We start from the raw sequence: 26398 nt of genomic DNA on the forward strand, positions 1-26398 counted from the left end.
GATACCATCTACTGCATCTTGCCTATGCCGCTCTGTACCATCACTCATTCATATATCTTTATGTACATATTCTTTATCCCTTTACACTTGTGTGTATAAGGTAGTCGTTTTGGAATTGTTAGCTAGATTACTTGTTGGTTATTACTGCATTGTCGGAACTAGAAGCACAAGCATTTCGCTACACTCGCATTAACATCTGCTAACCATGTGTATGTGACAAATAAAATTTGATTTGATTTGAATTTGGCCTGCTATTGTTATTGGCCCATTGAAACGCATTGAATAACAGATGCCTTCAGACAATTATTGTGTGGCTTGTGGGAATCCTAGATTCCATTTTAAATTATAGTCGAGACACATTATCTTCACACATTTTAAATGCTTTTTACTAGCAGCTGCAACTCAATAATTAGCTATGCCTATTGCCACAAGCACTGCCCAAATTGCTGGCTTCCCAAATAGCCATAGGCCTACGCACGTGTGATTTGAAACAATAAAGCTCTCTGGTAAAGTTTTTAAAATTATTTTATTTAGACAGGGGTAGTTATATACTTTTGGCAAAACACCAATGTACTTTAGGGGTTAGCCAGCATCTTAGTAGTGCACTGTACACCTGCCAATTAAACGTTTTAATTCGCAAGTGTCTGAAACCGGAGATCTGTATATAATTACGAGATGCTCATGTTACGGGTGGGTGAAGCGGCAACCGAGCGCTGAGCAACAGCTACAAAGGCAGCGGAGTGGAAATCCTGCACATGCGCAGAAATCTCCGTATCTTTATCCATGGCAAATCGTGTTTGTACTGGTTTGCACAATGTGTTATTGATACTCATTCAATTACAAACATGATGTTATATATAAAAGCAAAACGCAAAAGCCGATCATTTTTTCAAAAATGTTTCTTAGCAGAGTGAAATTGCTAAAAAAAAAAGACAGAAAAATGGATGAGTGATTTCACTTTTTTTTAAATCAACATAGTAAAACCAATAATCTAACCAAAAAGCCACTCATTCCCAAAACACATTAAATGTAACATTGACATATTTTAACATACAGCATAAATTGGGCACCAGCACCATTAACTAAAACATAATTCACTCATGATATCCCATGTGGCTGTTTATTACAGGTATTGGCTTTGACCTTTTTGTAATACAGTGTGAATACCTGAGTTTAGTGTCATAACGCAAGTAAACCATGGCAGTAGAAGCAAGCAGTTAGGTTCCATAATAACATACTACAACCAGTTTGTTTGTGAAAGAGGCCTGTGGGCAAGTGTGCAGTGGTATGTGCAGTGGTGTGTGCAGTGGTGTGTGCTGTGGTGTGTGCAGTGCAATTTCATGAAACAACAACAGAGCATAACTGTCTTTGTCTTTAAAGTTCGGTTTGGGGTCTCTGAACTATACCTGGCCTTATTCTGGTAATGACGTCACACTTTGTGGGTGAAATAGGGGTCCTGGAGGCCCTGCCATAATTTGGACGGATATCGAAATGTTGGATAAGGCAGTTTTAATGCTTTGGTTTTTACATGATATATAGAATACCATCACTACAGTGTAATATCAACAAACGTATTTCACTGACAGTAGAGTTAGCACACTTTATCACGACGGTGGAGAGGGTCCGCCTCACCAACCCCTCTGTGTCACTACATTGCATCTCTCTTATAAACCCCTGAGTTTTGCTGATTGTGATTGGTCAAGAGTCCCTCAAGAGTTCCCACGGTAGGTCACATTGGTGAAAGTGGTGGTGGCTCCTTTGTACAAGGGGTTGTTAGCCTGGAAAATAGAAACAAATAGAGGACGTGTCATCTTGACATGGATAAATATTCTTGCCATTCATATTTTCTCCATCAGATGGCAGCTTTGTCTTAAAAGCATAGTCGGACTCACCGTATCCCACTTGGCCTTAGCCCTCTCCTCCTCAAACTTGGCGAACTCTCGGCGGTCGTGGATGGTGACCAGCAGCTTCCAGATGAGCAGGCCAGCCAGACCCAGAAACAAGATGGCCCCCGCCACCGCCATGAGAACCACCAGGATATCAGGCCCTTTAGGGCAGTCTGAAAGAGAGAGAAGAAAACAGGAGGAGAGAGAAGAGAGAGAGGATATTTGTGTCGGCAATATGATATTTGTGTAGGGGACTAGCATTAATGCACCTCACTCTTGCTTTGGGGTTGTCTTTGTTCCTCTTGGGTGCTTGTCAGAGGGGAGAAGACTACCAGGAGTGGCAGGGCTGAGTGCTATTATCAGCTTTAGAGAACCATTCTGCCCTCTCTGTACCTGCTCTACTATCTAGTGGTGCCTCCCAGCCACAAAGACAAAGACTGACATGGCACCCAGGAACACACTATTCTTATCCAGGGAGAAATAAATCGACTCCTCCTACAGCTCCCGGCTTTAGTCCTATGCACACATAGTAATGCACATTATTTCTACACACACAATTATTCTCTAGATAACTAAAGGAATTCACTCTCATCCAGACCCTGCCAAACGCATATCATATGCTGTACATACGAGCACAGAACTCCGACCCATTCACACACGGATGGACACACTCACCAGGCTCCATGACATACAGGATGGACTTTCCACTGGCATCCTCGTAGTACTGGAAGCGCTCTACACAGTCATTCTCATCCTTATAGGTGCAGTTCACAGCATTCTTCTCATAGAAGACTGGGGTGAAGGAGAGTTAGATCCAAGTGGAGGATAAGGAGAGAGAGAGAGAGAGAGAGGAGATGAGGAGCCGGAGGTTAATTATATTTATTTCGCAGCACATAGTAAAATCAATGGACACATAACATTAAATATACAGACAAACAAATACAATATAAACAGCAGTGTCCACAGGAATTAGACCTCTAAACCAGAGATGAATAAACCAGTCTGTACCAAAACAGCACAGTCCTACTGCATATTGAGAGAGCTAATAGCAGCTGGGATGAAGGAGAGTTTTGATCTATTAGTTTTATCTGTATCTGCGCTCTAAGGGAAGCACACAGAAATGTATCAAACAGGAGTCTAGGAGTCTCAGAATGGATGGCTCCTTGCGTCTGAGTCATGTATGTTGCTGGCGAGAAAGGTCAGTTACTGTAAGTTCATACCAAGGATCCTGCTGCCTGGTTTCACAATGTTACTCAGCCTGTTCTGGTTCTTTAGGTTTAGATTACCGAATCAGCAGATCATACTGAATGTTAAAATGGAATGAGCTCTAGAGAATGGTCATCAGCGTCATATCCACCCTGAAACTGCAGTTTCCTCAGGGAGAACAAGCTCTGATACTGTAGAGAAATTGGGGACTCAATGTGGGTTGTTAACACCCAGTTTATATAACATGTTTTGAACAACTTAAAGGAACAATTAGGGTTAAGTGCTTTGCTCAAGGGCACATTGACAAATATCTCACGTAGTCGGCTCAGTGATTCAAACCAGCAACCTTCCAGGTACTGGCCCAGCCCACCAGTCTACCTGCCATTCACATCATAGGAATATGTGAGAACATCAAGAACTTTAACACGCACTGTAAATAATGCAATCTGTTGCTTGGAGAGCATGTTGAACTCACAACAAGGGAACATTGTGTAATAGTTCTTACCTAGTTCTTCCACCTTCTGAATTTCATCCCTGCAGATTCCGGCACAGCTTTTCTCCTCAAAGAGATGGCCTCTCTTGAAGTGCTTACATTCAACACATTCCCTGCAGATACAACACACTGTTAATGCATCATCATCATCATCACCAACTTCATCATAATCATCCTCCTTTTCCTCCTCTTCCTTATTGCATCACCATTTCCTCATCACCCCTATCACATGTACTCATATAGTATCTGTGTGTAGGCAGTTATACTGCCCCCTGTATTTACTCACTTCTTGATGCTGCAGGCATCAGGGCAGGTTGGACACCTCTCACAAGTGGCCCCGTAGGCCCCTGGCTGGGTGCACTCACAGGCCCCACACACACACTGGCCCCGGCCGCTGCACAGCAGGCCCATGCTGGACATGCAGGTGTCTGTCCGGGTTGTGCAGTTACAGTTCTCCCCCATCCAGTCAGAGCCACACTTGCAGAATCCACAGTCACATTTCCCATGGCCTGGCAGAGACACAGAGAGTGAGGATGGGCCATTTTTTATGGACATTTTATGTCTAACTTAGAGACCGTAATAATGTATATTTTGTACATCACGTTATCAGTACTGGACAAACCCATGAGTGCAATTACAACCCTGGCCTGGAATGTTTTGAATTTCTAAGCACTGTGTATGTGAGTGGTTGTGCACGTGTTTTTGCCAGATTGTATCTATACTTAACTAAAATAGAAACCCAACATGTAAAGTGTTGGTCCCACGTTTCATGAGCTGAAATAAAAGATCCCAGAAATGTTCCATATGCACAAAAAGCTTATTTCTCTCAAATGTAGTGCACAAATATGTTAACATCTCTGTTAGTGAGCATTTCTCCTTTGCCAAGATAATCCATCCACCTGACAGGTGTGGCATATCTAGAAGCTGATTAAACAGCATGATGATTACACAGGTGCACCTTGTGCTGGGGACAATAAAAGGCCACTCTAAAATGTGCAGTTTTTCACTCAACACAATATCAGAGATGTCTCAAGTTTTGAGGGAGCGTACAATTGGCATGCTGACTACAGGAATGTCTACCATAAGCCGTCTCCAATGTTGTTTTGGAGAATTTGGCAGTACGTCCAGCCGCAGACTATGTGTATGGCGTTGTGTAGGTGTTGTAATGGGTTACAGAGTTAATGTTTACAGTTAATTAACTAAGCTGGATCTAAAGATATTTTCTTTAGAGTTATTTACATACGGAATTGTATTAGAATTTGTGTGTTGGAGATTGAGAGAACTATGTAGATATTTCTGTTGTATTGGTTAGTATTGGATTACGCTATTGACGGCAAGTTCCAGAATGCCTTGTGACAGGAAGTAGAGAGAGAACGCGCCAGTTATCTACAAGTGACAAGTGATTATCCTGACTTTCGCTAGCAACTTTCTTTTATTGTTTTGTAGAATCTGAAGTTGTTAAATGTAACGTGAACAAGTAGTATTACTAGAAGAAGCTTTCATTTCAAACCCGAAGTCCCGAGTCATTACTTTGAAGATAGTTATTCTACAGTGGGTGAGCGGTGTCAACATTGTGAAAAGAGTGCCCAATGGTGATAATAGAATTAGGACATGGGCAGGCATAAACTACAGACAATGAACACAATTGCATTTTATCAATGTCAATTTTAATGCACAGAAATAACGTGACGAGATCCCGAGGCCCATTGTTTTTAAGGTGTCTTGTGACCAACAGATGCATATTTGTATTCTCAGTCATGTGAAATCCATAGATGAGGTTCTAATGAATTCATTTCAATTGACTGATTTCCTCATATGAACTGTAACTCAGTCAAATCTTTGAAATTGTTGCATGTTGTGTTTCCATTTTTGTTCAGTGTAATTGTCAGCAATTCTGCATGTGTTTGTCTCTGTATTCATGAGTGTATTGAGAGCATGGGCAGGCAGGCAGGCACATGTGTGATGAGTCCATATTGAGTAATAATTCCCAGAACATTAAGTCATCAAATCATGACCAGACAGTGCAGACAATGGCAGGATAAGCGCCCTTCTTAATGAAGCAAACTGGTAATCCATCCCACTCATCCCGTCCCAACACTGGGACAATCCCTGGGATGTGATAACCACTCCCTGGAGCCTCCACAATATCTCTCAGACCAGCCAGCAAAATTGAGAAATGATTGTATGATTGCCCTCAGACAGACATACCGGCTGAAGGTTAATGCAACAGGGCTGGGCAATGAATGACGAAGAGCAGAGACAAACTGAGTCACTGTCTCAGAGCTCAGCTGGGTTAGAGTGACCGCTGGAAACTGAACAGAGGTCTGTAAACTGTGAAAACAGGCCCTCAGAGACATGGGCATTGTTGTTTTCAGGTGAAACCACCTCCGTCAGCTAAATTCCCCAGTTCCCACGCCCTATCTGACTCTGTCATCACTGTGAGATAAGTGAGTGTGTGTGTGTTTGTATTGAAAGAGGCAGCTATAGGTATAAAAAGTCGCTTTACTGTCTTGCAGGCACATAAGCTGTCTGAGTTGAGCTGGTTAACGTTTTACAGTATGTATCCCACAAACAGAGCACGAACCCAACTGAATGGGACACATTCAACACATAGTAAAGAAAGTCCCGGTTTTCCTCTCTTAAAAACGTTCTAGAGTTTGGCTAATGCTCCTTATACTCTACCTCATCCGTACAGTGAGTTCATGCTTGTGCCTTGTTCTCTCTACTGTACTTGTTGTAGGGTCGAGTCAGAGACATGGGAAGGTGTTTCTAGGCATACATCCCAAATGACCACCCTATTCCCTACACAGTGCACTACTTTTGACATGAGCCCTATGGGCCCTGGTCAGAAGTAGTGCACTATACAGGGAATAGGGTGCCATTTGGCATGCACATCTAAATAATCTGCCTCGGTCTGAGATGGCACTCTAATCCTCCAATTTATCAAGTCGTAAACATGAACTACAGAGACACATAAACATGGAGGAGGGAGGACAGAGAGAATGAGAGCGAAGCGGTGGAGGAAGTCAGAGACATAAATATAAAGAAAGAGAGAGAGAGAGGGAGAGAAAAAGAGCACGAAGGAGCAAGAGGGGGTACTGTAAACACACCGATGAGAGAATAATACAAAATAAAAAAAGAGAGAGGAGAGGAGATGAGTGGGAGTATTTGTGATGGAGGTTAACTTTAAAAGAGGGAGAAAGAGAGGATAGAAAGAGAGAGGGCAGGGTGCCAGAGGAATGCTAACTTTCCTGTTCTCTCTTGCCTGTTTGTGTGCCCTGGGGATGTGCTTGCTGACTCCAGCTCCAGCCTCAACCCCAGCCCCAGCTCCAGCCCCAACCCTAGCCCCAACCCCAGCCCCAGCTCCAACCCCAACCCCAGCCCCAACCCCAACCCCAGCCCCAGCTCCAACCCCAGCTCCAGCTCCAGCCCCAACCCTAGCCCCAACCCCAGCCCCAGCCCCAGCTCCAACCCCAACCCCAGCCCCAACCCCAACCCCAACCCCAGCCCCAGCTCCAACCCCAGCCCCAGCTCCAACCCCAGCTCCAGCTCCAGCCTCAGCTCCAGAGCAGAGGGAAAAATACACGCCCTCCGGGGGATGTGGGAGGGCCTGGGGTTGGGAGGACGGGATGGGGGAGACTCAAATTGAGCTGGGCCCAGGGACTCTTAGACTATATTGTTCGTCACACAGCAATGACATAATGCCAACAAGACTCCAGAGACACAGGCGGACTAAGTTGAGTCTCCTTCACTGTGCTCTACTCACTAAATATGGAGTTCTGGACTGTTACATTTCTGTGCCAACCATAGACAAGAGTACATCTCAATGACTAAGACCACAATCCCACAAACAACATATTTTCCACTGACGAAACCATAGATAATGCTGAGTTAAGACAGTAATTACTGTTTTAACCAAATATAACCCACTCCCAAGTCCTGACTTCGCCCTAAGCACCATACATAACATTTCACACACAGCGTACATTTCACTCAAAAAAGCCAACTTAACCAATTGCTTAATCAGCATTATTTTGTGAATTGAAGGAAAATAAATGTAGCTAATGTGTGAAGGTTTGTTCATTCAACAACATTGAGCTGAATGTATATGAACTTGTTGAGACGAATTCCAAGTTCATGTTTTCCTTTGGAGTAAAATTACAAATATGTTTGCTAAAAACCACACCCATCGTTATTATATTTCCCAGCATGCTCTATTGCAGGTTGCTTTTCAGAATTGTTTGTTTCAATATCTATGTTTTTGCATGTACAATGATTGGTTGATTAATCTTATGCTACACAAACATACAAAAAAAAACATTCATTTTTCAAAACTAATCCAATCTGTTTGTAGTTGGACTTTTTTGTACCCGTTACTGAGATGGCTATTTAGGTAGTCTCAATAATCAATATTTTCTACCCCTGTCAGTCATTCTCAATGCAGGTTGTGGGTGATTGAAAGTTCCAATTGTTGGATATCCTCACTCTAGATCACATATGTCAGAGTCAAGGCCCGCGGGCCACATCCGGCCCGCAAGAAGGTTTTTTACGGCCCCTGGGATGATCTTGATTTATTATTAGAACCGGCCCGCAGCAAGCCGGCAGCCCGCAGATCTTTTATACGCACCAATACTACATTTCCCACAATGCAAAGGTGACGCACCGAGCAGTAGGCTGCTTCATTTCAATATTTATTGGCACAGCAGTCGTCAGCATCACAGTAAAATTAACTTTCAGATACCCATCAAAAATGGCAAAACGGAAGGTGGATACTGAGAACCGGGGGTTTCAAACAAGGTGGGAGTCGGAGTATATGTTCACGAAGGTAGCTGGAAAACCTGTGTGTCTTCTGTGTGGAGAAAGTGTGGCGGTACTGAAAGAGTATAATCTGAGACGACATTATGAAACGAAACACGCGGACACACACGCGGACGCAACTGTCAAGGCCAGTTTTATTTTGGCAGAAGAGATCGCTAAATCAGCCCGGCCATTTACGGAGGGGGATTTCATCAAAAACTGCATGATTAAAGTTTGTGACGAAGTTTGCCCAGAAAAAAGGCAACTCTTTTTAAATGTGAGTCTGAGCAGAAACACCATTGCCGAGAGAGTAGACCATTTGTCCATCAATCTAAAAGAGCAGCTTGTGAAAAAGGGAAAAGATTTTATTGCATATTCCTTGGCTGTGGATGAGAGCACCGACATTTCTGACATTGCCCAGTTGTCAATTTTCATCCGCGGAGTGGACTCCAACCTAAGCGTGACAGAGGAGTTTTTGGCTTTACGTCCTATGCATGGCACAACTACGGGGCATGATTTGTATGAAGAGGTGTCAAGATGTGTAAATGAGATGGAGCTGCCTTGGGAAAAACTCGTGGGTTTGACAACCGACGGAGCACCTGCGATGTGTGGACACAGGAGCGGACTGGTGGCGAAGATACGGGAAAAGATGCAAGAGGAAAACGCGACAGGTGAGCTGACAGCTTATCATTGTATCATACACCAGGAAGCGTTGTGCGGTAAAGCCTTGAAAATGGAGCATGTAATGAGCATCATCACGCGCACAGTTAACTTTATCAGAGCCAAAGGTTTGAATCACCGCCAGTTCAAGGCATTTCTGACGGAGTTAGAAACGGAGCATGGTGATTTGCCTTATCACACAGAGGTGCGATGGCTAAGCCAGGGAAAGGTGCTTCAAAGATGTTTCGAGCTTCGTGAGGAGATTTGTCTGTTCTTGGACAGCAAAGGGAAAGACACAACACAACTCCGAGACGAAATGTTTCTGTGTGAAATGGCTTTTCTGTGTGACATTACGAGTCATCTGAATGCAATAAACTTGCAGCTGCAGGGTCGGGATCGTGTCATCTCTGATATGTACAGTACAGTGAAGGCATTTAAAACCAAACTGACTCTGTGGGAGACGCAGATGCGGAAAGAAAATTTGAGCCACTTTCCCAGCTGCCAGACCATGAAAGAGAAGCTCTCTACCAGTGCGTTCCCGAGCACACAGTTGGCTGATAAAATAGGTATGCTTGCCGCTGACTTTCGACGCCGATTTGCTGACTTTGAAGCACAAAAAAGCAGGTTGGAACTGCTCGGTAACCCATTTGCTGTTGACGTGGAAAGCTCACCACCAAACCTCCAAATGGAGTTGATTGACCTCCAATGCAATGATGCACTGAGGGCAAAATATGCGGCAGTGGGTGCTGCGGAGTTCGCCCGTTTCCTCCCCGGCACAATGCCCCAGCTGCGCATCCAGGCTGCTCAAACGTTGTCTATGTTTGGCAGCACATACCTGTGTGAACAACTGTTTTCTTTGATGAACCTGAACAAAACATCACACAGAAGTCGACTTACTGCTGAACACCTCCACTCAATTCTGAGGATTTCTTCAGCTCAGAGCCTTACCCCGAACATTGATGAACTTGTGGAAAAGATGGGACACCACCAAGTATCACCCTCAACCTCAAACAAGTGAACATTACTGTGCAATCACATATTTAGAGTTTTTACTCAGTTCAAGTTTAAAAGTTAAAATTTAATATTTGTTTTCACTGCATGTTACTTCTCCTTAAACAAAGTGTTGTTTTTGATTAATAGATTTTTGCACTTTATTTTTTTGTATTTCAATCCAATTATATTTTAAAAATATTTCAGTTGAGTGGATGATAGAAAATTGCTATTATTGTTTTTTCTTTGAAGTAAATTTAGCCCACTTTTGCTAAAATAGAAAATATAGTCTACTGATGGTGCCTTGAATACCGGTTTCTTTCATTTAATGTTCATGTTATGGGGATATTTATATAAAGGAAATTTGTCTTTTGTGTCTGTTGAAAATTAAAGATTACTGACAGAGCCATAAGAAAATATTGCTTTATTTATCTGATCATATTGTAATATATTTGTTAGGTTTTCAGTAGGTTCAATTAGGTTCACTAGACTATATGCGTCATTTAAAATTTTTTCAATGAACATTCGAACAGTCCGGCCCTCGTCTTGTAGCTGATTTTTTTATTTGGCCCTCCGTCCATTTGACTTTGACACCCCTGCTCTAGATGGATTCCAATAGAAATTACACATTAAAATGTGACTTGCAGGCATGATGTGGCCTGTACACCAGGGGTTTTAGATGACTGCGTTAGGGTGTAACTAGGCCCTCAAAGAAAGGCCTGATGATATATGTAATATACTGTCGTGAAGAGTTTCATTTTACACTGGGGAAATATGCAGATAAAGTAGAATAGAATGTATGTTGGTTCAGCTATATGCCCAAATATTGAGCAAACTCACAATCCTTTTGCAGCTGGTTGCCTTAGATATGTTGAATTTTTAAAAATGATTCCGGTGCACATTACCCTTCTTGTTCAGCCCACGGGCCCTTTTTATAGTGCCTTCCCAAAGGGCCAGACTGCTTAGGTTAAGAGATGCTGTCTCACATGACTCAGACCCCCCCTGCCTTCCCGTCTAAATCCCTGTGGAGGCATGCTATGGCTGGGTGAGGGGAGAGAGGGGTGAGGAAAAGTCTGGACAACGTGAAAACAAACATGTGAGGCGGTTGACCATGGGAACATCCTCATTCCTAGGTCGAAAAGACTCAGGGCTACGCTGGGAACTAATGGCAACCATCTATTTGACAACAAAGGTCTTATGGAGGGAATCAAACAGTGCATTTTCAGTCAAATGACGATAATAGACTACATAGCTCTTTCCCTGAAAGAGTAACAGACATAACCTCTCTACAGGTATCCAGTGCCTCTCATTCTTTCAGAGATTACAACAGCGATTGGCCAATCTGACTTTAACCGCTGTTACCATAAGCCAAGTCCCGGTTGTCTAATAAAGCTCAGTCATATCCCTAAGGGAACGGCTGTGGTTAAAACACAGAGTTATAGCTACAGCCAACACATACCGTACCAGTCAAAAGTTTGGACACACCTACTCATTCAAGGGTCTATTTTTTGCTATTTTCTACATTGTAGAATAAGACGTGAAATGAGACATGAAATAACATATGTAGTAACCAAAGAAAGTGTTAAACAAATCAAAATATATTTAATATTTGAGATTCTTCAATGTAGTCACCATTTGACTGGATGACAGCTTTGCACACTTTTGGCATTCCCTCAACCAGCTTCACCTGGAATGCTTTTCCAACAGTCTTTAAGGAGTTCCCACAATGCTGAGCACTTGTTGGCTGCTTTTCCATCACTCTGTGGTCCAACTCATCCCGAACCATCTCAATTGGGTTGAGGTCGGGTGATTGTGTAGGCCAGGTCATCTGATGCAGCACTCCATCACTCTCCTTCTTGGTCAAATAGCCCTTACACAGCTTGGAGGTATGTTGGGTCATTGTCCTGTTGAAAAACAAATGATAGTCCCACTAAGCGCAAACCAGATGGGATGGCGTATAGCTGCAGAATGCTGTGGTAGCCATGCTGGTTAAGTTTGCCTTGAATTCTAAATAAATCAGACAGTGTCACCAGCAAAGTACCCTAACACCTCCTCCATGCTTCACGGTGGGAACCACACATGCGGAGATCATCAGTTCACCTACTCTGCGTCTCACAAAGACATGGTGGTTGGTACCAAAAATCTCACATTTGGACTCATCAGACCAAAGGACAGATTTCCCCCGGTCTAATGTCCATTGCTCGTGTTTCGTGGCCCAAGCAAGTCTCTTCTTCTTATTGGTGTCCTTTAGTAGTGTATCTTTGCAGCAATTCGACCATGAAGGCCTGATTCATGCAGTCTCCTCTGAACAGTTGATGTTGAGATGTGCCTGTTACTTGAGCTGCAATCTGAGATGCAGTTAACTATATTGGACTTATTTTCTGCAGCAGAGGTTTCTATTATTTGAGCTGTTCTTGCGATAATACGGACTTGGTCTTTTACGCAAATAGGGCTATCTTCTGTATACCACCCCTACCTTGTCACAACACAACTGATTGGCTCAAACTCATTAAGAAGGAAAGAAATTCCACAAATTAACTTTTAATATGGCACACCTGTTTAATTTAAATTCATTCCAGGTGACTACCTCATGAAGCTGGTTTTTTATTTTATTTATTTTTTTATTTCACCTTTATTTAACCAGGTAGGCTAGTTGAGAACAAGTTCTCATTTGCAACTGCGACCTGGCCAAGATAAGGCATAGCAGTGTGAACAGACAACACAGAGTTACACATGGAGTAAACAATTAACAAGTCAATAACACAGTAGAAAAAAGGGGAGTCTATATATACATTGTGTGCAAAAGGCATGAGAAGGTAGGCAAATAATTACAATTATGCAGATTAACACTGGAGTGATAAATGATCAGATGGTTATGTACAGGTAGAGATATTGGTGTGCAAAAGAGCAGAAAAATAAATAAATAAAAACAGTATGGGGATGAGGTAGGTGAAAATGGGTGGGCTATTTACCAATAGACTATGTACAGCTGCAGCGATCGGTTAGCTGCTCAGATAGCAGATGTTTGAAGTTGGTGAGGGAGATAAAAGTCTCCAACTTCAGCGATTTTTGCAATTCGTTCCAGTCACAGGCAGCAGAGAACTGGAACGAAAGGCGGCCAAATGAGGTGTTGGCTTTAGGGATGATCAGTGAGATACACCTGCTGGAGCGCGTGCTACGGATGGGTGTTGCCATCGTAACCAGTGAACTGAGATAAGGCGGAGCTTTACCTAGCATGGACTTGTAGATGACCTGGAGCCAGTGGGTCTGGCGACGAATATGTAGCGAGGGCCAGCCGACTAGAGCATACAAGTCGCAGTGGTGGGTGGTATAAGGTGCTTTAGTGACAAAACGGATGGCACTGTGATAAACTGCATCCAGTTTGCTGAGTAGAGTGTTGGAAGCAATTTTGTAGATGACATCGCCGAAGTCGAGGATCGGTAGGATAGTCAGTTTTACTAGGGTCAGTTTGGCGGCGTGAGTGAAGGAGGCTTTGTTGCGGAATAGAAAGCCGACTCTTGATTTGATTTTCGATTGGAGATGTTTGATATGGGTCTGGAAGGAGAGTTTAGAGTCTAGCCAGACACCTAGCCAGACAGGTTGAGAGAATTCCAAGAGTGTGCTAAGCTGTCATGAAGACAAAGGGTCTCTACTTTGAAGAATCTCAAATTCAAATCTCAAACACTTTTTTTTGGTTACTACATGATTCCATGTGTGTTATTTCATAGTTTTGATGTCTTCACTATTATTCTACAATGTAGAAAATAGTTTTAAAAAATAAAGAAAAACCCTGGAATGAGTAGGTGTGTCCAAACTCTTGAATGTCACTGTATATAAACGCAGCAACGGCACCATGACTCATCTGCTACGCAGCAACATTCAATTATCCAATGACAGGACTTATTACAATGCTTCTACTTTGATTTTGCAACGGGTGTGCTTGTGCAGGCATGCAGTAGGGAGAGATGATCAGCGATGACACCTCATACTTCATTCCCAAGAGTGGTTAGAAGATTGATAGAATCAGTGAGTGCTGTGAGCTTGTTTACTATGCTAAAATGATCATGGGAGAAGATGTGGTTTTGATTTGAATAATCTGAATAACTTCTCGTGAGTAAGTATATTGTAAACATGTTCCGTTTCCTTCGAATGTTTTCACCTTCATAATACAATCTAAGTGTAAGAGCAGACGAGGTATATCCATTGGAGCTACAGTACAGTAAGCATAGTGGATTTGAGCAAATGTTAAAGGTCAAAAACATTGACCAATGGTGAACCACTGCATTCTCTGTTTATGTCTACATAACATTGTGTAGTCTTGGTCTATTTCAAAGCCAACAACTTTCAGTATATGGCATATAATAAGAATGTGGGGCAACACCTTATTTTACAGCCTGGTTTAAGCCGATATTTATCTACTATTTACAGTGGCAAGAAAAAGTATGTGAACCCTTTGGAATTACCTGGATTTCGGCACAAATTGGTCATCAAATTTGACCTGATCTTCATCTAAGTCACAACAATAGATAAACATAGTGTGCTTAAACTGATAACACACAAATTATTGTATTTTTCTTGTCTATATTGAATACATCATTTAAACCTTCACAGTGTAGGTTGGAAAAAATATGTGAACCCCTAGGCTAATGACTTCTCCAAAAGCTAATTGGAGTCAGGAGTCAGCTAACCTGGAGTCCAATCAATGAGACGAGATTGGAGATGTTGGTTAGAGCTGCCCTGCCCTATAAAAACACTCACAAAATTTGAGTTTGCTATTAACAAGAAGAATTGCCTGATGTGAACCATGCCTCGAATAAAACTAGGTCGTAGGTTGTCATTTGGGACACAACTATGGTTGTGAATTAAGAATTAAGAATTGTTGACTGCATAAAGCTGGAAAGTATCTCTAAAAGCCTTGATGTTCATCAGTCCACAGTAAGACAAGTTGTCTATAAATGGAGAAAGTTCAGCACCGTTGCTACTCTCCCTAGGAGTGGCCATCCTGCAAAGATGACTGCCAGAGCACAGCACAAAATGCTCAATGAGGTTAAGAAGAATCCTAGAGTGTCAGCTAAAGACTTACAGAAATCTCTGGAACATGCTAACATCTCTGTTGACGAGTCTACGATACGTAAAACACTAAACAAGAATGGTGTTCATGGAAGGACACTATGGAAGAAGCCACTGCTGCCCAAAAAAATGCACGTCTGAAGTTTGCAAAAGTGCACCTGGATGTTCCACAGCACCACTGGCAAAGTATTCTGTGCACAGATTAAACTACAGTTGAGTTGTTTGGAAGGAACACACAACACTATGTGTGGCAAAAAAAGGCACATTACACCAACACCCAACTGTAAAGTATGGTGGAGGGAGCATCATGGTTTGGGGCTGCTTTGCTGCCTCAGGGCCTGGACAGCTTGTTATCATCAACGGAAAAATGAATTCGCAAGTTTATCAAGACATTTTGCAGGAGAATGTTAGGCTATCTGTCCGGCAATTGAAGCTCAACCGAAGTTGGGTGACGCAACAGGATAACGACCCAAAACACAAAAGTAAATCAACAGTAGAATGGCTTCAACAGAAGAAAATACACCTTCTGGAGTGGCCCAGTACTGACCTCAACCCGATTTGAGATGCTGTGGCATAACCCAAGAGAGTAGGTCACATCAGACATCCCAAGAATATTGCTGAACTGAAACAGTTTTGTAAAGAGGAACGGTCCAAAATTCCTCCTGACCGTTGTGCAGGTCTGATCCACAACCACAGAAAACGTTTGGTTGAGGTTATTTCTGCCAACGGAGGGACAACCAGTTATTAAATCCAAGGGTTCACATTCTTTTTCCAACCTGCACTGTGAATGTTTACACGGTGTGTTCAATAAAGGCATGAAAATGTATAATTGTTTGTGTGTTATTAGTTTAATCAGACTGTGTTTGTCTATTGTTGTGACCTAGATGAAGATATGATCAAATTGTATGACCATTTTATGCAGAAATCCAGGTATTTCCAAAGGGTTCACATAGTTAATGCCATATACCGTGGCAAGAACAACGAAGAAACTGTGGTAACAATGGATCAACTACGATTAATGCCAAGCTAATCATCGACTGGGTTAAATTAACCGTAAAAGAGAAAGTACTGGATAAGGGTCAACTGAGGCATTGTGGACATGTTCTATGGAAATCCCCTCTATCCTGCTAAAACCATAAGTCTGCCAAAAAACCTAACCCTAAAGCAAACACAGACAAGGAATGTTACAAAAACAACGTGTGTTGATGAGTTAAGCTTCAAAACTCAGCAGAAAGGAACATGTAGGGGTCTAAGGCACTACATCGCAGTGCTAGCTGTGCCACTAGAGATTCTTGTTCGAGTCTAGGCTCTGTCGACCGGGAGACCCATGAGGCGGTGCACAATTGGCCCAGTGCCGTCCGGGTTAGGGGAGGTTTTGGCCGGCCAGGATGTCCCTGTCCCATCACGCTCTAGCGACTCCTGTGACAGGCCGGGCGCATGTACGCTGACACGGTCGCCAGGTGTACGATGTTTCCTCCGACACATTGGTGCGGCTGGCTTCCGGGTTAAGCGGGCATTGTGTCAAGAAGCAGTGCGGCTTGACTGGGTCGTGTTTCGGAGGATGCACGGCTCTCGACCTTCGCCTCTCCCAAGTCCGTATGGGAGTTGCAGCGATGGGACAAGACTGTATAACTACCAATTGGATACCACGAAATTGGGGAGAAAAAGGCGTTAAAAAAAAAAAACACAAAAAGAAACCAACATTGCTGTCTCCTTGACAGACACCACAGTGGTCTATCCACTCACCTGAGCAGATCTCTCCTTTGAAGCGCAGGCAGTTGAAGTCGTCACATTCGCAGTACTTGCCCCACACCTTTCCAAAGCCACTAGTGTGGCAGGAGCATTGGCCACACACACAGTTGCCCCTCCCACTGCAGATGGGTTCATCAGGTTTGGGGCTGCAGTTGCCCTGGTCTGAGGGCCTGTAGTCCCCGTCGGCACACTCACAGCGGTCTCCCAGGCGCCCCGGGTGACACTGGCACACACCACACTCGTAGGTCCCATTTCCCTGGTTACAGAGAGGGCTCTCGGGCTGGGCTGTGGCCTCACAGTCACACCCGCAGGCGAAGTGGACCGTAACCTCCAGGGCGTCCTTGAAGCCCACAGGTTTAATGGTGAAGGTACGGTTCTTCTCCTTAGGGCAGCCGCGTAACCTTGCCTCCACACTGAACGACACCTGGGGGGGAAAGGTGTGTGTGATACAGCAGGTTACATTTGAACTGTGCAGTAAGAACAGAGCATTATTCCTATACCTAAGATCTGACACTAGGCCAGCATTTATCATCCAGATGGTGAGTGGTACAGGTACTGACTGTGTCTCCGATCTTAAGCCCGGAGCAGGACTTGAGTCCCTGGATGAGCTCTCCGTTGAGGCAGGTGGCGTTGAAGGACAGAGCCAGCTCCTCTGGAACACCCAGCAACTCCAATTCCACCTTGGAACGGATCCTCTACTCCACAGGTCAGGGGTCAATGGGCAGAGGTCAGAAAGAACTCAATCAGAAACATAAACGATTCAGAAAACCTCTACTCTTAGTCTCTGTGGAAATGGATACAGTGTGTATATACAGTGTTCTATCTGTCACGCATGGGCTCGTGGGAAGTCAAATAGACTGTTTGAGAATTTAAGGGGGGCTGAACTCACTCCTTTAGCCTCGCTTTCCACGTCCTCATTAAGAAATGCTAGAAGCAATGAGAGTTTGAAGTGGGAGCGTTATGTTCGCTAATGTTGTGTGTTCCTCTTAAAATATCAACGCATGACCAGCTCAAGGCCTTTCCTGCTTTCTAGAGTATCTGTATTTTTTATGACTGTTGTGTTGGTGATGTTTGCTCCTGTCCTTTCAACATAACATTGGCTACGAGGCGCTGCATGCTAATGGGTAGTTCTGTTGTCTGTAAATGGCCGGGCTGTAGGCTGATTCTGCTGCTACGATTGGATAGAGCGCACTCAGCGCGGCTGTTTCTCAGTGTATGATAATTCTCCCCTCGGTGTTACCAACTCGCGTTAATGGTAAAGTGGGCATGACTGGGCGTGATTGAAATCAAAACCCAACTCTCACATATACGGCTGTCTCTTACCTCGTAAGCATCCAGGATGAGTTGGATCACATTCCCAGAGTCATCCGACAGTGTTCCAACTGTGGTGCCAGGAATCAGCTGGCTGTAGTTCTGAGGAAAGAGGTTCCAAGGGGGCATAATCGGTATTGTACCATAATCCTACACCTAGTAACCCCGGTGACTCTGGTAACAGTCAGGTGTACTCACCTGGTAGAGGGGCATCACATTGTTGGTCACAGCAAAAATGAGGTTGATGTTGTTCTCAGACATCTTCTCTGTGATCAGAGCCAGAGAGGGGTAGTCCTGAAGGAGGAGACCGTCATTATCATTACGTTTCTCTTGTGATAACAGACGAATAGAACTCCAACACAAACTCCCTGACACACACCACTCACCAGGGTTGACGACTTGTCATAGTTGTTGTCTCTGTCGATGTGACAATGTCCATCATTGGGCTGCACTAGACCAGCCAGCCGGCCGTCCAGGGCTATGTGTGTCGTAGCATCGGTAGTGAACACCAACAGGTGGGAGGCATCCCCACGCCAGCCTATCTTGTCCTAGTGACAGAGGGAGGGAGAGAGAGGGGAAGAAGAGGAGAGAAGAGAAACGGTATGTAATTCAAGTTTGCGTGCTGTTTTCTAAACCACTGAGTGTGTGTGTGTCTGTATGTCTCTAGGTGTGTGCGTACACGCGTGTGTATTTACAGTTGAAGTCAGAAGTTTACATACACTTATGTTGGAGTCATTAAAACTCGTAACCACTCCACAAATTTCTTGTTAACAAACTAGTTTTGGCAAGTCGGTTAGGACATCTACTTTGTGCTTGACACAAGTCATTTTTCCAACAATTGTTTACAGACAGATTATTTAACTTATAATTCACTGTATCACAATTCCAGTGGGTCAGAAGTTTACATAAACTAAGTTGACTGTGCCATTAAACAGCTTGGAAAATTCCATAAAATGATGTAATGGCTTTAGAAGCTTCTGATAGGCTAATTGACATAATTTGAGTCAATTGGAGGTGTACCTGTTGATGTATTTCAAGGCCTACCTTCAAACTGAGTGCCTCTTTGCTTGACATCATGGGATAATCTTGGTGCACTTCACTTCAATGAGGGAGGAAAATTATGTGGATATATTGAAGCAACATCAAGACATCCGTCAGGGAGATAAAGCTTGATCACAAATGGGTCTTCCAAATGGACAATGACCCCAAGCATACTTCCAAAGTTGTGAAAAGTGGCTTAAGGACAACAAAGTCAAGGTATTGGAGTGGCCATCACAAAGCCCTGACCTCAATCCTATAGAAAATTTGTGGGCAGAACTGAAAAAGTGTGTGCAAGTAAGGAGGCCTACAAACCCGACTCAGTTACACCAGCTCTGTCAGGAGGAATGGTCCAAAATCCACCCAATTTATTGTGGGAAGCTTGTGGATGGCTACCTGAAACGTTTGACCCAAGTTTAACCATTTAAAGGCAATGCTACCAAATACCAATTGAGTGTATGTTAACTTCTGACCCACTGGGAAAGAAATAAAAGCTGAACTAAATCATTCTCTCTATTATTATAATTATTTCACATTCTCAAAATAAAGTGGTGATCCTAACTGACCTAAGACAGGGAATAATTTTTACTAGGATTAAATGTCAGGAATTGTGAAAAACTGAGTTTAAATGTATTTAGCTAAGGTGTATGTAAACTTCTGACTTCAACTGTATCACCTTGCACACCACTGCCTGTATGACCGCGTCGAAGCCTCCCTCTGGAGAGTCTCTGTTACGAGACACCTGCTGCTTCGCCACCTCCTCGGTGAAGCGCTCCACCTGCTTGGTCAGAGACAGCACGTGCTTGTAGCCAAACTGAGGCAGGCACCGCGTCTGGATCCTACACATCACACCCCGTGCCATGCCGAAAACAGGCAAATTGACAAAAAAGGTGGCGAGAGACAGAGAAAGAAAGATAAATACATTGCTGTTAGACACGATTTGACAGCTATTAACAAAGACACATCCTGAGGAAGTTTGAGCTTCAACACAGAATATCAACCTTTTTCAGAATCAAAATCTTCCACTCTGAACAATCTCCTCCTCCTCTCCCTCCTCCTCCACCTCGCTGTCCCCTCCACCCCCCACTCACCCATAGCAAGGGTTACTGATTGCTTCCTCAGGGTAGGTGTACATATATGGGGACAGGGGCTTGTCCACAAAGGCCCCAAAGCCCATACGCAGGTTGCTGGTGGTGCGGCCCATGGCTGCAGCCAGCTGGTTGCCCAGGGAGCGCAGGCGGGCCAAGTCGTCCTTCATGGAGTAGGAGAGGTCCATCAGATAGTACAGGTCAACTGGGTAGTCCTCCACCTGCTTCACTGTCACTGTGAAACGCCTGGCATCATCTGAGAGAGAGAGAGAGGTCAAAATCAGGTAGGGTACAAAGGATTAAAAGGAGGTGTTTGAATTTGTGAGAGAGGAGAGGCGAAAGATGTACTTCAATGTACTTTAGATGAGTTGTGAAGCCAGTGTATATGGGTGTTTGTATGTAAGCCTATGCTGTGTTAGTGTACCTGGTCTCAGAGTGAGGCTGAGTTTCTGGGGTCTGATCTGGGTGACGTCGTCAGCAGCCCCCGATGCCTTGTCACTGAGGGGCGTGTTTTCTTGCACACTGAGGGTACTGAAGGGGAACTCTAGCCCCCCCTTCGTACACCCCCCATCCAACAGGTTCTGCTTCAGGTCACAACGGGACACACTGGAGCCCCCTTGGCCAAACTCCTGAACCCAGGAAGACAACACACACACTGGTGAGAGTAACACTTCCCAATGAGACAACCAGTAAAGGGACAGTGATCAATTTGTTAAAAAAGTGCATCTAAATGCAATACAATGGAAGGTGGGTTCAGTAGATGAATACAGTTTTTGGACAGTGACACATTTTTTGTTGTTTTGACTCTGTACTCCAGAAGTTTGGATTTGAAATGATGCAATGACTATGGTATTAAAGTGCAGCATGTCACCTTTAAGTTGAGGGTATTTTCATCCATATAGGGTGAACCATTTAGAAATTACAGCACTTTTTGTACTTAGTCTCCCAGGGGTATACTTACTTCCTTAAAGCACCAAGCACAGCTAGGGTGGATAGCCAAACACTGTCTGCAGGTGCTCACCCCTCGAGACGTGCAGATGTTTGAGCCTGAAGTACACACCAACATAAACATGAGTGAATCGGTAGGGGGTCCAGTAGTGGGAATCAAAGAAGCTATATATGGACACTTGAATAGGAATCACATACGTATGCTATGTGCTGTATGGAGACTTTTAGATTGATTCTTTATTAGCTTTTGAGTGTTTCTGACAATGTTATTCTACTTGCTGTTTTGCCCAGTAATTGTGTCTCGTGACGTTTCTCCATACTGACTCTGCATTTAAAGACACTTCTTCAACTTTTCTCACTACTTCAGTAGTTAGTTGGGCCACAGACGGTTCCGTATCTCTACCACACACTCTCATTTCTCTCTCTCCTGGTTCCTCCTCCTCTGCTTCCTCTCTGCCGCAGGCTCTACTTCTCTCCTCTTCTGTTACGCCATACTGCTTGCTACTCAAGCCTGTGCTGTCACGCACGGTGTTTTGTAAAACAGCTGTCATGCAGGCAATTCGATGCTAGTGAAAGAGGCACACGCTGCAGGAATTTCCACCACTGTACGACGCTACATTGTATCATGTTGACGCTGCTCAATAAGTCTCTGATGTTAAACATTACGTCTTGCAACAGTTGGTTAAAACCTGATTGCAGTCATATCATTTTTTTTTTCAATGAGATGTATACGCGTCTGTTCGATGTGTTGAGGTTTAATTATGTGTTAGATATCCTTTTCTATTATTATTATTATTAGGCTATTCGCTATTGTGCATGTTGAAGTGATCGCTTGTCTATTTGGCACTGTTTCTATAAGAACAGGAGGCCAAAACAAATACTATGTGAAAGTGTTATCTTATGATGCAAAGGTGTGGCCTGTACAAATATGAGCGCACTCTGGCACAACGTCTCAAGAATTAGCGATACCTTCTAAGGAATCAACATGCCCAATGTTCCATTCCGGTAGCGCAATACAGTGCCATACAGTTTATTGTTTTAGCAAATAGAATCGTAAAAAAACTATCGTTTGGTGAGTTTTCCTGGAACTTAAGACGTATTACTTATTAAAAACATAGGATAAAACAAAAGTATGATTAAAATTCTAGCCGGCGTTCTAGAATAGAAAATGTATTTTAGAATGGCAGAGGAAAACTTATTACATACCAATTATTAAATGAAAAAGAAAATACTTACCAAGAACTTCAGAAGAAGCTAATAATAAACCAGAAAATATCCATAGACGGTCTAAAAAAGTTCCCATGTTGGAGAGACGGGTTAGGACTGACTGCTTGACTTTCTCTGCCTGCTCCACCTCCTGTATTAGTAGCCTGATCTCAAACCAGTGGATCACCAATTAGAATGCTTTTCCTCATTCTTGCAAAATGCAATGCTGATTATGATTCAGAGAGGCTCTGACACGTTTAGGCTACTGTATAGAAACGTAACTGTACGACATAATATATAGATGAGAGTGTGGATATCCATTATATTAAAGAATATTCTCCACGTGTCAGTGGCATAGATATGTCTGTCACTATAATGGTAGCAAGCATCTGTGTGATTCAAGACATTCAAATTGCCTGCTAATCTTTTGAATTCTATTCGACAATACCCCCCCCCCCCAAAAAAAGAAAAACTGAAATAAATGAATGAATACATTTATATGTAAACTAAACAAATGTATAAAATGAAAATAACACTCATGAAATAAAAAATGTATAGAAATACAAAACATATTGTCAAAAACAATACACTGTTATAACAATGCAGAGAAATGTGTTTGTAAACGTTGTCGTTTGCATCTTTGTTTAATTTTCAGATAAGGCTTTACGGGGCTTTGAGCATATCTTGCTTGTTGTGTATGTGGGCATGTAGGCTGGACTATTTACATCCATTATCTGCCATCTCTTCTTTAGAGAAGGATTCAGTAGTCCTGTTTGATCCATTCTTCCTTTATCTGAACCTGACCTGTTTAGTGGCCCTCCCAGGCTTGTCCATTGTGGAGTGATGGAGCAGGAGAGAAATTGTGTACCTCTAAAAGTGCAGGAGGGGGATAAAAATTAGGTGGGGGGAGTGGGAGACAGACAATGTCTCTGTCTCTCTCTCTCTCTGCCTCTAAGCTTGTCCATTTATTGAATCACTGTCCCTCTCCCTCTATACTGTTATTCTCTCTGTCTCGCTGGTTGCTAAGCTACTGCCACCAGCCAGTGTTCTGGAATTGCAGCGAGGTGGGGTGATAGAAAAAGAGAAATAGATAAGCTGTAATACCCAGGAAGGCAGGCAGTGTGCTTGCATTAGGCTCTGATTGCTCCTGGCTGTGGGTGGGGGATAATGCTCCATGGCTCACATTGGTACTGGTAAAGAGCTAAAGAGGGGGTCAGATGGCACCCAATTAAGACAGTGAGCTGGAACATTGGGGGGGGGGGGGGCAGGAGATTGGTATTGACCTCTGCCTCTGCTCCATAGAGCACATTGTCAAGCTTTTCACTGAGTCTGAGAATGCAATCACTCTGCCAATATCAGTGTTTGGATAACCAACCATCACCACGTCACCCCTTTTCCTTTTCTCTGGGTCTGATATAATGAAGACCACCTCATTATGTAAGATGGGGTCCACCTGGGATTTGTTGCAACTCAGGTAGTCTATATCTCATTGGGGTTTACCTTACGAGATGTGGCCTAGCTCTTCTCATGGCGGACATGTTGTTTGTGTTGTGACGCTGTGCCTCCTGACCCGCTGGCCCCCTGCCTCTCTGGCTCGGAGAGCACTGCTCCTCTCCTCAACAGGTGTCCCTAGGTAAAGAGCAACTCAAACGAGAACGAATAGGGAAAGAAAGACTCTTAACTGGCATTTAACGGAGGGGAGAAAGGGATAGAGGGATAAAGAGAGGGTGAGCATTTTTCTTCCATGGGCTCTTTTTAAAAGCACATCCACTCTTTGGCACAATGGGGTTGTTTCATAGCCTGCTGTGTAACACAGAAAGCCGGAGACAAAGAGAGGGGGGGAGGGAGAGCCGAGAATAAGATATGGTGGAAGGGAGAGAGGTGGCGAGAGAAAGAGGGGGCGAAAGAAGGAGAGAAATCCAGTTAGAAAGTTTAATGAGTGATGTGTAAATCTGCCAACATGTTTAGGCCAGGAGATTCTTCAATGAGGGAAGTGTGGGAGACGTTTTCCCTGGAGATAGGAGGCATAAAAAGCAAGTTAATTAAATTAAGGCAATGCAATTCAAATTCACTGCCCTCATACACACAAACAGATACGCTCACTCAAACAAATGGGTGCGCGCACACACACACACACACACACACACACACACACACACACACACACAGACAGGACAACGTTACAACAAATTCAGGCAATGAAGCCATTATCTCCCTGAAACAACTTGAATGACTAATGGATGCAGCCTGTTAAGGGGTTGTTGAGTGGAGCGGTCAGAAACACTCTGCTGCTGTGTACCTGGAGTCTCTGTCAGGGGGGAACTAATGACTACATTTAGCTCTATGTGATTAACTGTCCCACAGGTGACAGTGCCCACAACCCCAGACATGGCCTCGCTCTCTCCGTTTCTCTCTTGGTCTCTCTCTCTCTCTCTCTCTCTCTCTTTCGGATTCTCTCTTCTATACTCCCTAACCTTCTCTCTGTTTATGTGTGTTTCCTGCTGGTTAATCCCCTCACTCGCTCATTGAATCTTGACCTCCACTCACTAACATGCCCGTCGCACACACACACTTTGTTCATCTAATGAAGCCCTGGCTGTAGGTAATCTATTAGACTAATTGAACTTGATCAACATCCTAAGAAGTATGCCCCCAGCTGCACCTCTGGAGAAGGGATGTGGAGATGAAGGGGTTGGGGTGGGGGGGTGGAGGGTGTGGGCTTCTACTTTGCTGTGTTCAGATGCTGCCATGCCGTGTGTGAAGGCCTCTAAAGACATGGGTGGAGGTGGAAGGGGGAGGAGGGAGGTAAGGGCTAAACCCCTGCGTGTTGCTAGGGGATGTCTTTACTTAGTTTGTGTTGCTAGGCTGCCAATTCCCCTGTGCTAAGTGGAAGCGTTTTGCCTTCTCCTTCGTCCAGGCACCCTATCTCTCTCTCTCTCTCCCCCTCTCTTCTTCCCTCCCTCCTCTTCTCAACCAAAATAACTTTACCAGCCATCTATCACTATGCTCACAGGTCTACTGTTGCTAAGGAACAAGTCTTTGGACACACATACATGTCTATATGTACTTTCCATATCTATTTATATCTGTATACACAGGCCTACATGCTGTGTGTCATGATATGAAATAATAATGAGCTCATGCCACCTGTGACCTGTGTTAAGTTCTGTATTGCATCTAGTGTCACTAATGATGTCGATAATTGACCAAAAAGAACGTGCTGCTTCTCAGAAACTATAACGTCTGTATTCCACAATATAAGCCTCAGTTTTACCAACAGGTTGTATGCGGCAAAAACGAAAGACAAATATCATTTGTTGACTTCAAAGGCTGCTGAAACGTTGTGAACGAGTCTTTTGTAAAGCAGCTTCACATCAAAATGTTCCAAAGTAACAGACTCTTTTCATTCAAGAACTTTCTCTTCACTTTGATTCAGGAATGAAACTCCCTGGCCGTACTTTGCATTGTAACCGTATTTGACTGTGCGTGGGCTGCAGTTTAATGTTTCATAAATAGACGACTGTGTGCTTTATTGTTAACGGGGAGGCAGGCTGTGTTTACAAAGGAATCGACATTTAAATCCTTGTCTGCTTCTATAATTACAATACACTATTAAATGAATGAACAGAATGACATCTACACAGCTGTAGTTGATAGCGCCAACTGTTGTCATTTACAAGGCCCTGATCGAAATGAGAAAAGCTAATAGGATTATTCCAGCTTGGTGGACACCAAAACACTTAGTTTGATCTCCAGTTATTATACAGTGATAAATAAACTGTAATTGACCCCCTAGAAGTGTAATTAAATATTTGTGTAAAGAGCTAATCGTTGTTTGTACACACGCTTGTCAGTTCGCAGCCTAAAGCCGCTTATAACCAGACATATCGGGAGCATTCTCAATTGGCTTTCAAAGGCTTTGTTGAGCAGATAAACAGAATATTAGGTCTGGG

At 43.6% G+C, this 26398-nt stretch overlaps 1 protein-coding gene across 1 annotated transcript; it reads right to left on the reverse strand.

Moving 5' to 3' along the window:
- Positions 1 to 509: 509 nt before the first annotated feature.
- Positions 510 to 22589, reverse strand: LOC139364650 (integrin beta-3-like). Its single transcript, XM_071101579.1, has 15 exons — positions 22476 to 22589; positions 21253 to 21338; positions 20716 to 20920; positions 20295 to 20547; positions 19880 to 20042; positions 18552 to 18713; positions 18364 to 18459; positions 18178 to 18267; positions 17415 to 17549; positions 16849 to 17278; positions 3872 to 4094; positions 3598 to 3698; positions 2562 to 2678; positions 1893 to 2059; positions 510 to 1778 (listed from the first exon to the last, which is right to left on the reverse strand). The coding sequence occupies exons 1-15, from the start codon at positions 22540 to 22542 to the stop codon at positions 1710 to 1712; spliced, it is 2364 nt and encodes a 787-aa protein (XP_070957680.1). The 5' UTR covers positions 22543 to 22589; the 3' UTR covers positions 510 to 1709.
- Between the last annotated feature and the right edge of the window lie 3809 nt (positions 22590 to 26398).

The sequence above is a fragment of the Oncorhynchus clarkii genome, chromosome 13 (assembly GCF_045791955.1).
Source record: "Oncorhynchus clarkii lewisi isolate Uvic-CL-2024 chromosome 13, UVic_Ocla_1.0, whole genome shotgun sequence".
NCBI classification, from domain to species: Eukaryota; Metazoa; Chordata; class Actinopteri; order Salmoniformes; family Salmonidae; genus Oncorhynchus; species Oncorhynchus clarkii.